Here is a 15,208-nt window from a genome sequence, read left to right on the forward strand (position 1 = left end):
AAATTAGTTGTTTTATTTTATTTAATTCTCTTATAACTTAGCTAGAAAAAGTCCCTTTCATTTTACCCCTTCTTTTGTTATCCCCCCCCCCATTATGTGATGGGTGATTTACTTCGTCAGAGAGGAAGATCTGTTTTTATAAGATATATCTGTATCAACCTTCTGACTGACAAATCTACTTAACTGCCACATTTAAAAAGTAGAGATGTTTTAAACTAAACTTTTGAATATCTTACACTGTATATAATCCTTTTACTTCGTATATAAGATGTTAATTTTTATTTTCCAACTCCCCACGTCATACTATATATTGTACACATGTGGTTTAGTACACATTTAATGGTTTTATTACATGAACGGTAAATGAATGAGTGGTGCAATTAACCCCACTCTTGATATCACATTCTATAATAGAAACTAACTGTACTTACCCGGTGTTGCCCCATTGTGTTATTACTTTTATTCTTAAACTATGCCCGTTTACTCCGTGTTAAAAGTGCAAAAGGAAGATGAAACTGAGAGTACAAGCATTATATATATATATATATATATATATATATATATATACACACACACACACACACACACATTTATATTCAAATAAATATTTATTATGTCACCACATGGGCATGGCAATATTTCGGTCAATATCAGTTATAAATAAATAACAACCTTGTGACGCAACGCAAGTACCTTCTCTAAAAAGCTAATCCTCAAACTTTGAAAAAAAAAAAAAGTATACCTTTATTATCATTTAGCACTATCATATAAATCTCATTAAATTCATTGATTTTTTAAAAATAACTTGAATATATAAATAAAGCCGCCTGTTTTAGCGCACGCAAAAATTGAATGCATGTGCGAGAACAAACATGGCGACCAGTAAAAACAATACGCAATACAATAGATAATAAAGGTCTTAATATCATTGCCCTTAGATTAATAAATAAAAATCCTTTCTATACGAGGGATGTGTGAGTGTGTTCTCGTTAAGTGGTTTCGAATATGAGGGATCGATTTACTAGAACGTTGTATTAGAAACTTAACACCCCTTACAAACATTGAAATTTTTGCTTTTTTTTATTTGATAATATAGTTAAGTACAATCGATAATAATCTGACGAAAACACACACAAAAAAAAAAAAGTAAAGGGCGATTGTACAGGCCCACCCTAGTTTTCTTTTTTTTTTTTTTTTTAAACAGGTGTTAAAATATCAGGAAATAATAAATAATATTTAACGGTAAAACATTTTCAATGTAAATCTTATAAAAAAAAACAAAAAAAAACCCCAAAAATTGTAAATTGTGGAGTTATGAATTTGAACCCCCCCCCCCACTTCTTCATGTTTGATGTGCTTTTTTTAATGTTTAGAACTTATGACCCTCCTGCATCGTTTCCTCCTCCTTCTCCCTCCCACCAAGCTTAAAAAAAAAAAAAAAAAATAAAAAAAAAAAAAAAAAATACTAACGATTACATGTCTCGTTGAACGCTACATGGTCAAGAAATGAGTGCTCATTTTACGTGAAGTTAATTTAATATACGTGATCCCCGACTCTAAAATGTTAAATTTTTTATTATTTTTAAAAACATTCTTTCTTTCATATCTTTAAAGACCGTTGAAATGTATTAGCCTAAAAAAGTAGAATTTGATTTCTTTTTAGGAGCTAAACTACGCTGGGTTAAGTCGTAAAAAATACCTTTAAGTATTACCTCTTGTTCAACGCTTATTTTCTGACGAACGTCGCTTTCTGAAGTCATAGACGGCAATAATTTCAAACGAACGGACGTAACACAAGATTGAAGGAGCGCGGAGAAATTGTGTGCCTTTGTCCGTGATTTCTCTATCATTTTTGAAGACTCGAGCGTTTTGTACGCATTTGGAGGATGATTGTGGTCAGAACATTTGGTCAAGACGTGCTTTCCAGTGCTCGAAAGTCTTGTTACGGCTCTACTTTTGCATGAATAAAGTTTGCCATCTCGGCAGCGCCAATAATAAGTCGCTTTAATAGAGCTATGTCGCCACATTAAATAATCCCTGATAATCAACATATCGCGTCCTTGTTGCGACGGAACAGTTATACACATCTCTTCTTCTGAAAGATCCGTATTTTCCATCGTTTATGGGATTTGTTAAAGTTGAATTTAAGATTTTGATATTTACACTATTCCAGCCTTTTAATGCTGGCAAATTTAGATAAAAACAATTCTGAAAAAGACAATTCGCGTATACGGTTACATTTGGTCTAACACGATGATACCGAAGTTATCTCCCTTAGTTTGTAACTCGTTTCGTGTGTCATAAAACAATTGAACAGACCGTAATCTGGTCCAAAAATAAAACCCATGTTTCATACCTTTATTTCAATTGAAATTGTTCAACTTGTATTTATTTACTTGAATGAGTATTTTTTTTTTTTTTACATTGGAATGTAGAAATTCGGCGTGATAAAAATGTTCTTTTACACGGTATTTCACGAAAATGTGTCATCTCTGAACGTTTCAAGGGAAACTGCTATATAAGAGATTAAAAAAAAAAAAAAATTCAGAAACTGCTAAATTTAACTTTTCGTATCTTATAGACGTGATATTTTATGTTTTCTATATACAAAAACAAAACAAAACAAATAAATAATTTTAATATTATTGAAATTGTTTGCCACTTCAATGTTATTTGTATTGAATTTAAAGACGTAATTTATAAACGATTAATTTTCAGGCTAGACTGTTATTCCCAAATGCGGCGGCCATTTTTTCATCATTAATTTGGCCAGTTTCATAGTTGTCTAATTTTTCTTTCTCCATTCGGTCAGCGTTCTCCTACTTAAAATCAAGAACGTGCAAAAGTGGACGCAGCTTACCAGGTGTATCAGAATGTTTGACACCCCTAACATGAAACTGCGAATAAAATATAAAAAACTCGTAATTTCTCTTAAAACGGAGGGGGGGGGGGCTTCTTTATTGATTATACTTCCAAAATAAACTATTGAAGTTGTATAAAAAGTAATAGAAATATTATTTTTTAAAAAACAGTAATGAAATTGAATTTTTTAATTTTTAAACTTTAAAAATCTATCAAAATTTTTCAGTTGGTTAGAGCGCGACCTTTTTTTTTTTTTTGTTTTTACATGGGGGTCACCACTTATCAAGGCCCGAAGGCCACTCAGGGATAAGAGTTATTGCGTGTACAGCAATCAATGAGATAGTATTGTAGTAATCATTAGTATTGGGGGTTTTGATAGAGTGTCTTACTTAAGGGGGCGGTTTGTCAGGCGTTTGTTTATGTTGGACTTGAAAACGTCCAAGTTGTAGTCAGGTAGGAAACAGGCAAGCGGAAGAGAGTTCCACTGGCGTGCAGTTCTAAGAAAGAAGCTTTGCTCATGGAATCAACGTTTAGATTTAGGCACAGATAAAGAGTGGGGAAAATTATTGACAGTAGTTTCAGCCAGACGGGTGTTTCTCGTGAAAGATTGGCGAGGGGGGACGAGGGATTGGAGCTCAGACGAGCACCTGCCATGGAAATAACGATAAAACAAAGACAGGCTCGCAACGTCTCTTCTGTGGGAGAGAGGTTGCAGGGAAGAGAAAAGGGCATCCTCCACTAAGCCAATTTTGTACTCTGTCAAGGCAGGATAGGCTGTTTTTAGCAGCTCCTGCCCAGATGTAGCAGTACTCCATCCTTGGATGTACTTGATTTTTATACAAATAGAGAATTGCATTAGTAGTGAGATATCTTCTGGAGCGGTAGAAGGATCTCAGCGTCCCTGGCAACAGATTTGATGTACGTGTTCCATTTCAGATCAGGAGTAAAGGTCAAACCCAGAAGCTTGTCAAAACATGGAGCCTCCCCAAGACGATAGCCATCTATTTCAATTGATGCCAAATGGGGATCAGAGTGTTGATGATGTAAAGATAGAAACTTGGTTTTGGATGCATTAAAAGTGACCAGCCACCTCTTCCCCCATTGTACCACGCGCTCAAGATCAGAGGAGAGAGAATTAGAGAGAACTTTGTCATTTACGGCCTTGGATGTATTGCCATAGATGGTCGTGTCATCAGCATAGATGTCAACGAATGATTTAAGTATGTGTTTTGGGAGATCATTGATGTAGATCAGGAAGAGAGTTGGGCCCAAGATGGACCCCTGGGGGACTCCAGCATTAATACTGTCGGCCTCTGATTTCTGCCCATCAACCACTGCTCTTATGAACCTATCAGAGAGAAGTGATTTAATGATTGAGAAAACATTTCCAGTAATATCGTAGCTGGAAATCTTGTGAAGTAGGCCCTTATGCCATACCTTATCGAAGACCTTCGATATGTCAAGAGCAATTGCCTTGGAAAGGAAACCTTTGTCAAGAGATTCACTAATCCTATGTGATATAACCGTTAGCACATCTGCTGTAAATCTTGCAGAGCGGAAACCATATTGTGTGTCACTAAGAAGGTTGTTATTTAATATGGATTCCAACAACTTACTCATGACACACAGGAGACTTATTGGTCTGTACTGAGAGGGCGATGACTTTTCATCTGAATTCTTAAATACAGGGCATACTGATGAGGTTTTCCTCATTACCTAAAGGTTTTAGGTTTGAATCGTAGTGTGAGATGTCTTTTTTATCGATTTTTAGAATTTTGATATTGAAGCAGGGTTATTTAAGCCATTTTTCACGTGTTTTTCAGATTTTTCTGTTATTTTTACTTCGCTTATTCTTAGGTTTTCATTAACACCCCCAATCCCCGCCCGACTACACACACCCAAAAACACCCGGGCAACGCCAGGTAACCCCCGCTAGTTATTTGATAAATACTGAAAATTTTATTAAAATTGGTTAATTTCCTGATTTTTGGTGAATTTTTAAGTAAAGGGAGGGGTCAAAATGTTTATAAATTTTGAGCGTCAGCATTCATTTTGCCCGGATCTAATTTATATATATATATATATATATATATATATATAAAACAGAAAATTAAAATGACATACTCATAACTGTCTAAACTGGGTGAGCCCCATTTGAAAACCAAAACATTTACTGTATAAAAATTTATCAAAATATAATTGTAAAAACATTTATTGAAAAGTTTGTGTAAGAAAATATTGAAAAGTTTGTGTAAGAAAATATAACTTTAATAAAACAATATTGTAATGAAAGCAACATTGAATTTTTATGAAATATTGGCTAAAACATTAATTTCTCCACCTTCAACTGGGCACTTTTCTACAGAGAGGAGGTTACTTTTATCGCCGATATTTTCAAAAGTCATCCCCTCTTTGCTATTGTGTAGCCTTAATTTAAACCTACGCCACTTCCGGTTTGGCGGTGGTCGTAACAGCAAAGATGTCACGTTTTTTTCACTTTCTTTTCCTCCGTCGCGGTACGGGTTCGAGCCTGCCTTCCTACTACCACATTTTTTTTTTTGTTTTTGCTTTACACACACCTCCAAACACCTGAGCACCCATGCTAATTCATTAAAGAAAAAAAGAAAGTCATTTGCAAGATGAATATTTCTCCATAATTATTTCAACAATGTTCAAAACTTAAAAACAAATACTGCATAATAAAAAAGTTAACGTAAACTGTGAGCGGTCAAGCGCTAGTTTTTTTTAAGCCGTTCACTAGCTGTATGAGAATTCTTTGGGAATTTTTGACACCCCTAACAAAAAACTGCGAATAAAATAAAAAAAAAAAAACTCGTAATTTTGCTTTTTAAAGTACGTTGTTTATTTTCTTTATGGAATATACTTCCAAAATAAACTATTAAAGTTGTTTAAAAAATAATATTTCTATTATTTTTTTATTTTTTCAAAAACAGTGTTTACAAAGTGCCTGCACACCTTCATGCAGCCATTTTGTTTAAGTAATGAAATTGAATTTTAAGAGTTATTTTTTTTTCAATTTCTTTCACTTTAAAAATCTATCAAAATTTTTCTATTGGTTCAATTTTTACGATATTTTCAGGTTCAATGTGAAATTCTACGCTCTTTCCAATAAACTGAATGTAATATTCTAGACAAGCGGTTTTTTTTTTTTTTTTTTTAAAAATTCAATCCCCCATTTTGAAATGTCTATTAAAATGAAAATAATTAGTTTTCTTAACTCAAATTTATATATCACAAATTGAAGATAAAAGATCAATAAATAAAATAAGCTAATTTAAAACAACAACAAAAAAAATACAGTTATTTGCAAATTTACCTGTAACGGCCAAAGTTTAAAAGCTTTTCTTTAAAAACCACGGTGAATTTTTTTTTTTTTTTTTTTTAAGTGAAACCTTATAATCTTCTTATACTGCACAGAAAGTTTCGTTTTATTACGAAAATTATTTATATTTTATTCAATGTTTTTTGTTGTCTTTTTTTTCCGATATTAAAAAAAAAAAAAAAAAATCACTCCATAAAGAAGAAAGAAAATATATTAAATCAAAAAATCATGTATTTCTTTAAGAAAGAAAGAAAGAAAAAAATTCCTCGGCTGTTTTTTTTTTTTTTTAAAGACAAAAACTTATCAGTAAAACGTGACTAGTTTTCACCTATGGTGACACAAATTTCTTCACACACAAGGGTAGACAGCTAACGCGAACGTGTGGTTTCACATCATTCTGTCCATCTGTATTCCAAAACAAGAACAAACACCGCTTCCGGCGTTTTGCTAAATTCGTAACAATGCTTACGTAATGGTGGCTTTTTCAAATAGTTGTTTAAAACAATTCTTTTATTTAAAAAAATACATGGAATGTAAAATACAAATATGGATAAATTCTTAATGAAAAATAGAAGTACCCATTGAATAGTATTTTTTTATAGGTAAGTGATTTTTTGGAATTTATATATACATATACTTATCGAAACAAGTTAAAATTCGTTGATTTTTCTTTAAATCTTTTTTTTTTTTAAAAGAAAACCGATTTAAAAACACAAATATTGCACAATTTGCTATTAAACCTGTTTTTTTTTTTTTTTTTTTTTTTTTTTTAAATTTGGTCTTTGCTCCTTTAATTGAAAAAAAAAAAAATCAGGGGTTGAATTACATTTTTCAAGTAGTTATAAGCTTGGGAAGATAGGAGGTCGAATTATTCAATTTTTTATCATGCATTTTTAATGTCAGTTTCTGACACTGCTACGCAAGCATATAATTAGTCTCACCCCTTTACAGTAGAGATCCCTAGGTGTAAGAAAGCCTTTTACTCCAATAGTTTCTTCCCCCAAACTGCAAGTCTTTGGAACTCCCTTCCGGGATACTGTCTTCCCAACTGTACTGATATGCAGAAGTTCAAGTGTAATGTGAACAAACATCTTTCTACTCATCTCCCTTCATAATGCCCCGCAAATTGTCCCCGATAGTAGCCCCCTACTTCAAAATTTTTTTTGCCTTGTTTGGGGTGAAGGCTGAATAAAAAAAAAATAATAATAATAATTTGTTCAACAACGAGAAAATTTTAAGGACAGGTTCGAGATATCATTTTTTCTATACTTAACTTTTTATAATTTATAAAGATGGGGACTATTTTTCATATCAGATTTTACTATTGTTTTTTTTATTTATTTATTTATTTATTTTGAATTAATTAACAAATGAGTTGAATAAATAAACTGGTCAGGTATATTAACTAAATCCATTTCACACTACGTAATTTACGTGACTAAAATAGGATTGAACTTTTTTTTTTTTTAAATTGTACTGAACTTCAAATGATGACTGTAAAAATACTTGGTAATGTGACAACGGTCGTGGATTGTGAATATCCGTCTAAGAATTAATTGAGAGCAAACCGGTGCATAGTTGAAATCTCTATTCGAATGAATCGAGAAAGACAACTATAGAAACTAGTATTTTTTTTTTTGCAGTGGTGCAGTGGTGCACTTATTGAACCGTACTGAAATGTTATTTAGAAAGCCGTTCTTAACTTGGGAAGAGGAAAATATTTATTAATATATCGTTCTTATTTTAACAACAACAAAAAACTCTTAACTGCCGCGTTAATGAAATTAATATAATTGGGGGTGGGGTGGGGGGTCCGTATCAGCGAATTTCATAATTAGTATTTTTTACCAAAGGCGTAATTGCAAAACTTAACAGTATTATTTTAGAAAGGGCGTGAACTCGAACTAGTAGATAAAAATATATTGTTTTTGTAGATTTCGGTTTGCTAAAGAAGAATCTGAAAACCGTATACGTCATAAATCAATAATTTTGGAGATATTAATATTTTTCCAATGGATTATTTTCTTTATAAAATCAGCTATAATGGCGTAAGTCGGCTGATTATGCATGCGCACAGACCGGAGAGATAAAAAAAAAAATATCAGCATTTTATTAGTTTCTGTAAAAAGTAAATATCACGACGCATCGTTGTATTTGTTCACGTAATTTAATTTCTTGCGGTTCATGTGCGCACGAGCGTACCATGACTTGTCACATTGAAGAGGAATTTTTAGCGGGCATTTTCAAAAAAAAAAAAAAAAAATGTGATTCATTTTTGTGTGTTACGTAGTTTTTAATGCTTTTTAATTGATTTAAAAAAATTTAGTTTTCATCAGCAGTTTACAAAAACAACCGTTTTTCCGCCCAGCCAATGTAAACACAGAATTTTTGTGAAATGTTAATCATTACTCTGCTCGATAAATTTCGGCACGTTACTTACGGAAAAACGGTTAATTAAACTATAAAAGTTCTATATATGATTACCCCCCCCCTTAAAAAATAACGAAAAACAAAGATATGCTTTTTGTAAACTGGTCGTGAAAACTTACTAAAAGCATTATTTTTACTATAAAATGAGATAAAAACTTTTTTATTTTATGAAAATATTTCTTGTAATTTAAAATGTCCGCTATGTATACATGCGCCTTGTGAAATGTCACGTGATTACCGTTCATACGTAGCGTAAATGAAGTCAGTGAAATTGCCTCTGTGCGCATGCGCAATCAGCCGACTTACACCATTAATAGCTGATTTTATAAAGAAAATAATCCATTGGAAAAATATTAATATCTCCGAAACTATTAAATTACGACGGTAACGGTTTTCAGATTCTTTTTTTAGCACACCGAAATCTACAAGAAAAATATATTCTTTCTTCTAATTCGAGTTAACGCTTTTTCTAAAATTTTACCAACTTAACATTTTACTTAAAAGATTACAACGCAATTTTATATTTTACTAGCAAAAGTACCCGTCGTTGACTGGGTTCAAAAACAGCCTACAGAAAATGGAATCTGATTTATGAAAGTATGATGGGTTATGAAAAGGAAGGGTTGTAAATTTGGGTTGAATTTGGGGATATCAAAACTAAAGCAAAATATGATGAAAGTAAAAATAAAATAGATAAACCTCATAATTTAAACCGTGAAAACTGAAACCGTGAAACAAACACTTATAACAATATTCTGTGGACCTATATTAAAAACCTTGTTAAACTTTGTGAAATATTTCCATTCTATGGAGGTCAGGTGCGAACGAACACCCTATAATTTTATTATATCATATTTCTTCAAACTGAAACATACTTATCAAAGTATACTTACGCAGATAGATATGAAAAGTCTTTATTAAAGTTTGTGCCTATTTCCATTTTATGGAGGCCAGGCGCGAACGCAAACCCCACAATTTAATTATATCATCCCTATTTAAGTTAAAACACACTTATCAAAGTATTCTTATGTACATCTATATCAAAAACACTTGTAAACATTTTTTTTATTTCCATATTTTGTGGACCAAGCGCATACTCAGACCCCACAATTTTAATGAACTATCATTCTGCCAGATCAAACATACCCATTCCTGTGTCTCGATACATCTATTATTATATATAATCAGTTTTTTAAAATAGTCAACCACATAGAAGCCTATTCAAGACCAGACACACACACACACACACACAGACATTCAGTTTTATATCATAGATTTTTGGACTTTACAGGTAAATTTGCAAATAACTAATTTTTTTGTTTTAAATTAGCTTATTTTATTTATTGATCTTCTATCTTCAATTTTTGCTATATAAATTTGAGGTGAGAAAATTATTTTCATTTTCATAGACATTTCAAAATAGGGGGTGGTTGAATAAAAAAAAAAAAAAAAAACCTTGTCTAGAATATTATATTCGGTTTATTGGAAAGAGCATAAAATTTCACATTGAACCTGAAAATATCGTAAAAATTAAACCAATAGAAAAATTTTAAAAGATTTTTCAAGTGAAAACATTGAAAAAAAATTAACTCGTAAAATTCAATTTACGTAAACAAAATGGCTGCATGAAGGTGCGCAGGCATTTTGTAAACACTGTTTTTTAAAAAAATAATATTTCTATTATTTAACGGAAAATGTGTTACAGTAAAATAGACCTGTTGAATTGTTTTTTACTCATACCCAAAACTTTGTATTCAATTTCGTTTGAACTTTTTTTCCGACGCAAAAATAGGACATTACTATGATAACCTGTAGAAGTCGTCATCGAGTTGGGAAGAAAGTAAAAAAAATGTACCCCCCACGCCCCCTTTTTAGACGGGAATAAACACCGGTCGCGTGAGAGAGTTACAATATTTTTCTCAGTGATGGTGGTCTAGGTATGTCAGAAACTTCGTGAAAATATTGAATAATTCGACACCCTGTCTTTCCAAACTTATAACTACTTGAAAAATGTAATTCAAACCCTAATTTTTGTTTTTTCAATTAAAGGAGCAAGGACCAAGGTTTCATTTAAAAAATAAAAATAAAGAAAAACAACGTGATTTAAAAAAAAAAAAAGTTTTAAACTTCGGCCTTTACAGGTAAATTTCTAAAAAACACTTTTTGTTTTAAATTTGAATATATTACTTATTGATCTTTTATCTTCAATTTGTGATATATAAAACTTTGGTGAGTAAATTAATTATTTACTTTTTAATAGACATTTCATAATGGGGGCGGGGCGCAAACTAATTCGATCCCCCTGTCTTTCCAAACTTATAACTACTTGAAAAATGTAATTTAAACCCTATTTTTTTTTTTTCAATTAAAAGGAGCAAGGACCAAGGTTTCATTAAAAAAAAAAACAAAAAAAAACAAAAAACAAACAAACAACGTGTTTAAAAAAAAAAAAAAAAAGGGGTTTTAAACTTCGGACTTTACGGATAAATTTCTAAAAAAACATTTTTTTTGTTTTGAATTTTAATATATTATTTATTGATTTTTTGTCTTCAATTTTGATGGGTAAATTAACTATTTACTTTTTAACAGACATTTCAAAATGGGGGGGGGGCGTGAATTAAAATAAAAAAAAAAAGAAAGTTTGTCTAAAATATTATATTCGGTTTATTGGAAAGAGCATAAAATTTCACATTGACCCTGAAAATATCGTAAAAATAAAATTAATAGAAAAATTGATAGATTTTTAAAGTTTAAAAATTGAAAAATACTGAACTCGTGAAATTCAATTAATTTCATTACTGTTTTTTTTTTTAAATAATATTTCTATTACTTTTTATACAACTTTAATAGTTTATTTTGGAAGTATAATCCATAAAGAAAATACCCCCCCCCAAATTACGAGTTTTTTTTATATTTTATTCGCAGTTTCGTGTTAGGGGTGTCAAAAATTCCTACAAAAATTCTGATACACCCGGTCACAAAGTACATGTTCAATTTAGTAGAATATTATAAGTGAAAACAGATCCCCGACGATAAAAAAAAAAAAAAAAAAAATTATATATATATATATATATTTTATCTGAAAATTAAGTTTGTAATCTGTGATATTAACGTGAAAAAAAAAAAAGTATGAATTGTGGAATTTAGAGGTGGGGTCAATTTCCTAAACCTCTGCAAAAAAAAAAAAAAAAAAAAAAAATTAAAGCGGAAGGAAATTTAAATTTCCATTCCATTTTGAAAACAACCCCCAAAAAGAACACTTTCGACAAGTTTTTACCCTCTATTTAAAGAAATGTAAAAAAAAAAAAAAAAAAGAAAAGGGAAAAAATTTATTATTGTTTCATGATAATACAAGAAGTGTTAAAACTAAAATAATTTTTTGAAATAAAATATTTTTATATGGTTTCGTATTTCGTTTCATTCTTAATGACTTCCGTTCCGGATTTAGATTAACTATCCATTTTCGCCGTCTTAATTTTGGGATCGAAATTGTTTGAGATTGTCGTTTTTCCTAAACTAGTCTCCTCTTGTTTATAAAGATGGCGACTGTATTATTATTATTATTAATAATAATAATAATAATAATAATAATAATAATAATAAATATTACCTCCCCTCTCCCTTCTCTTATTTTTAAAACTTTACCTCTTTAAGTAATTTCTCAGAATGTCCCTGAAATCGTGGAATTCTGTTTATTTCTTTACGTACGTCGGTGTCCGAAATCATCGACGGCGCTAATTCCGAATGAACGGGCGTAATATTAGATGGAGTAAACTGTGTTGATATATTGTTTGTATTATTTATCTGTGACTGTGATTTCTCAAACGTTTTGTGCGCATTTGGGGGGTGATTGTGGTCAATATATTTGGTCAAGACGTGCTTCCCAGTGTCCGAAAGTCTTGTTACAGCTCGGCTTTTGCACGAATAAAGTTTCCCGTCACGGCAACGCCAATAATAAGTAGTCTTGATATACATATGCCGCCACATTAGATAATCCCGGATAATCAACATATCGCGTCCTTGTCGCGACGGAACAGTTTCACATATCTCTTCCTCTTCTGAAAGATCCATATTTTCGACTATTTATTAAATTTCTTAAAGTTGGTTTGAATATTTTGATATTTATTGATAATATTCCGGGATTCTACGTGCTTTATGATGATGGAAATGTTTAGATAGAAGTGAATAACAAAGCAGTAAGTGAAACACAAGTTATCTCCCTTAGTTTGTAACTCGCTTGGCATCGTAAAACAATTGAACATAAGACGTAGCGGTAATGTCGCTAAATAGAGGTTGCGGGTAATACGAGAAAAATAAGGCATTAAAAATGTTTCTTATCTTACATGAGGAGTCACTTCGTGTAAAAAGTTAACTTATTTTACCATTCGAAACTCGAAAACTGCGCGATCACATATGTGTAAAGATTCAATAAGTAAAAACAAACAAACAAACAAACAAACAAAAATCAACATGGCTCAGTTGCCATTTCGTTGACCAAAAAGCAGCCTTGACCTTTCGATCAAAAACCAAGATCGAATCGACGGGACCTGTTTCGTCTCTTTATGAATTTGTGGAGAGCGAGTGGCACAAATAAATTCAGCGAAATCCTTTGCTGAAGCACGCGCATTTTATAACAATTTGAAGAACTTGTATTTTTACTTATGTAGAATAAATGCAAAGAAAATAAAATTAAAAAAATAAATCTATATATCTAGAAAAGTCTGTCTGCGTACATTTCCCTACACAATAATTGTCAATTTTCAGTCTACAGACTCGAAATTTGATATACAGGGTAGTGAAATTTGGGAAAAATTTTTGTAATCCGTTTTCGGCCAGAAATTTAGCTGTTAAGGGGCCAAAGTTCAACGATTTGACCTTTGAGAACTCTACCAAAGTCTCCCCCAATTTTGGGTATAAACAATTGAAATTTTAGATATAGGTTCCTTGGAAATGGATCTAACTTGATCTGAGCCCAAAACAATAAATGTTAAGGGGCCATAATAGGGGTCAAAGTTTTAAAAAATTTGACCTCTGCGGTCTCTACCAAATTACTCAGACAATTTCTGGTCTAAACATTTTAAATTTTACATAAAGGGTATTCAGAGATAGGGAAAGCTTTTTAATCGGTTGGGGTCGAAAATTTGAGCTACCAATATATAAATGTATGTTTGCATATCTACCTAAAACTTTCGACAGGGGCGGCGGATTTTTACGAGATCAGTATCGTTTTGAAGCTCGACCCTTCAGACGACAAATACCGAAAAATTGGCTAAAAGCATTAATTTCTTCACCCTCAACTGGGCACTTTTCTACAGGGAGGGGTCACATTTTTCGCCGACATCTTTGAAAGTCATCTCCTCTTTTCGATTGTTTAGCCTTAATTTAAACTACGTCACTTCCGGTTTATGTCACGTTTTTTCCTCATTCTTTTCCTCCTTCGCGGTACGGGTTCGAGCCTGCCTTCCTACTACCACTTTTTTTTTTTTTTTGCTCAACACACCTCCAAACACCCGGGCAACGTCAGGCACCCATGCTAGTAAATAAATAAAAAATAAGTAACACAACTTTTAAACTTTTTTTTGGCCTTCGGGACAAGATCAAAGTGTAATATCTGTTCTTCAGATGCTGCACTTCTATTTCTTGTTCTCTTTCGGTGGAGGAGAAATCCTTCACGACTGAGACAATTTTTATTTTTGTACTTTTTCTCCACGTTAAAAAACGACGCTGGTGTCTAACTCTGTCCCGTGAGGAGGTTTAATAAATAGTAACACAACTTTTAAACAGTTTTTACTTTAAATTAATAATTTAATCTATACTTTAGAATAAATAATTTAAACAACTTTTATTTTTAAGTAAAATATAGTTTATGTTCCAAATGAAAAATATTTGATATATATATAAAAAAAAAAAAAAAAAAAAAAGGTATTTGTAAAGATGGCACCTCCACAAGTCACCACAGAATTACCTCCCATATGTGAAACGATGTAACTTTATTATGAATCAATAATATCAATATAACTTTTGTAACATTTAAAAGAAGGGCAAAATAAACTAGTAATACTTTTTAAGATTGTTTTTCATCGAAAATTAATGAAATTGCGAGACGAAAATTGTGTTTACATAATTGGCGCTCTAAAATAACTTTCCCATTCCAAATGTGAAAACATACCCATGTTTAATAAATCTAGCAAAAATCAACTAAATGTCAGAATTTTGTGATTTTGATACTTATCCATTTTAGAATGAAATTATATATAAAAAGCAGTTCCCGTAAAATATACGAGAGGAAATATGTTTTTTAGTGTACGCCCCGCCATTTATTTTTTCGAAATTGAACAAAATATATTTAAATCTATCAAAATTTCTATTTATTATGAAACATAAGAGTTCAAGTAAGTAAAACATTTATTTTTTAAGTTTAAATATTGAACAAAAACTTATCTTGAAGTTGTAATTAAAAAAAATGATATAAATTTAATCTTGTTTTTTTTTTTTCAATAGCGTTTTTTCTAATTAATATATACTATAATCAGTTGAATTGCCAAGAAAAGGAAACTTCCTAAAAATTAATTA

The 15,208-nt window shown here is 31.3% G+C and overlaps 1 protein-coding gene across 17 annotated transcripts in view; it reads right to left on the reverse strand.

Moving 5' to 3' along the window:
- The window catches only part of LOC145239758 (uncharacterized), a 340,227-nt gene that overhangs the window by 56,938 nt on the left and 268,081 nt on the right, over window positions 1-15,208 (reverse strand). The window contains exon 1 of one of the 17 annotated variants that reach the window (XM_080103176.1): window positions 12,281-12,943. The exons of 15 other annotated variants lie outside the window; for them this stretch is intronic. In XM_080103176.1, the coding sequence (XP_079959302.1) occupies window positions 12,281-12,706 (426 nt within the window). In that variant the 5' untranslated portion in view covers window positions 12,707-12,943. Of the gene's footprint in view, window positions 1-1,712; window positions 2,265-12,280; window positions 12,944-15,208 lie in introns of those variants that run through there. One more of the 17 variants, XM_080103180.1, reaches the window with a different exon arrangement.

The sequence above is a fragment of the Euprymna scolopes genome, chromosome 19 (assembly GCF_053919585.1).
Source record: "Euprymna scolopes isolate OS-2025 chromosome 19, ASM5391958v1, whole genome shotgun sequence".
Classification (NCBI taxonomy): Eukaryota; Metazoa; Mollusca; class Cephalopoda; order Sepiida; family Sepiolidae; genus Euprymna; species Euprymna scolopes.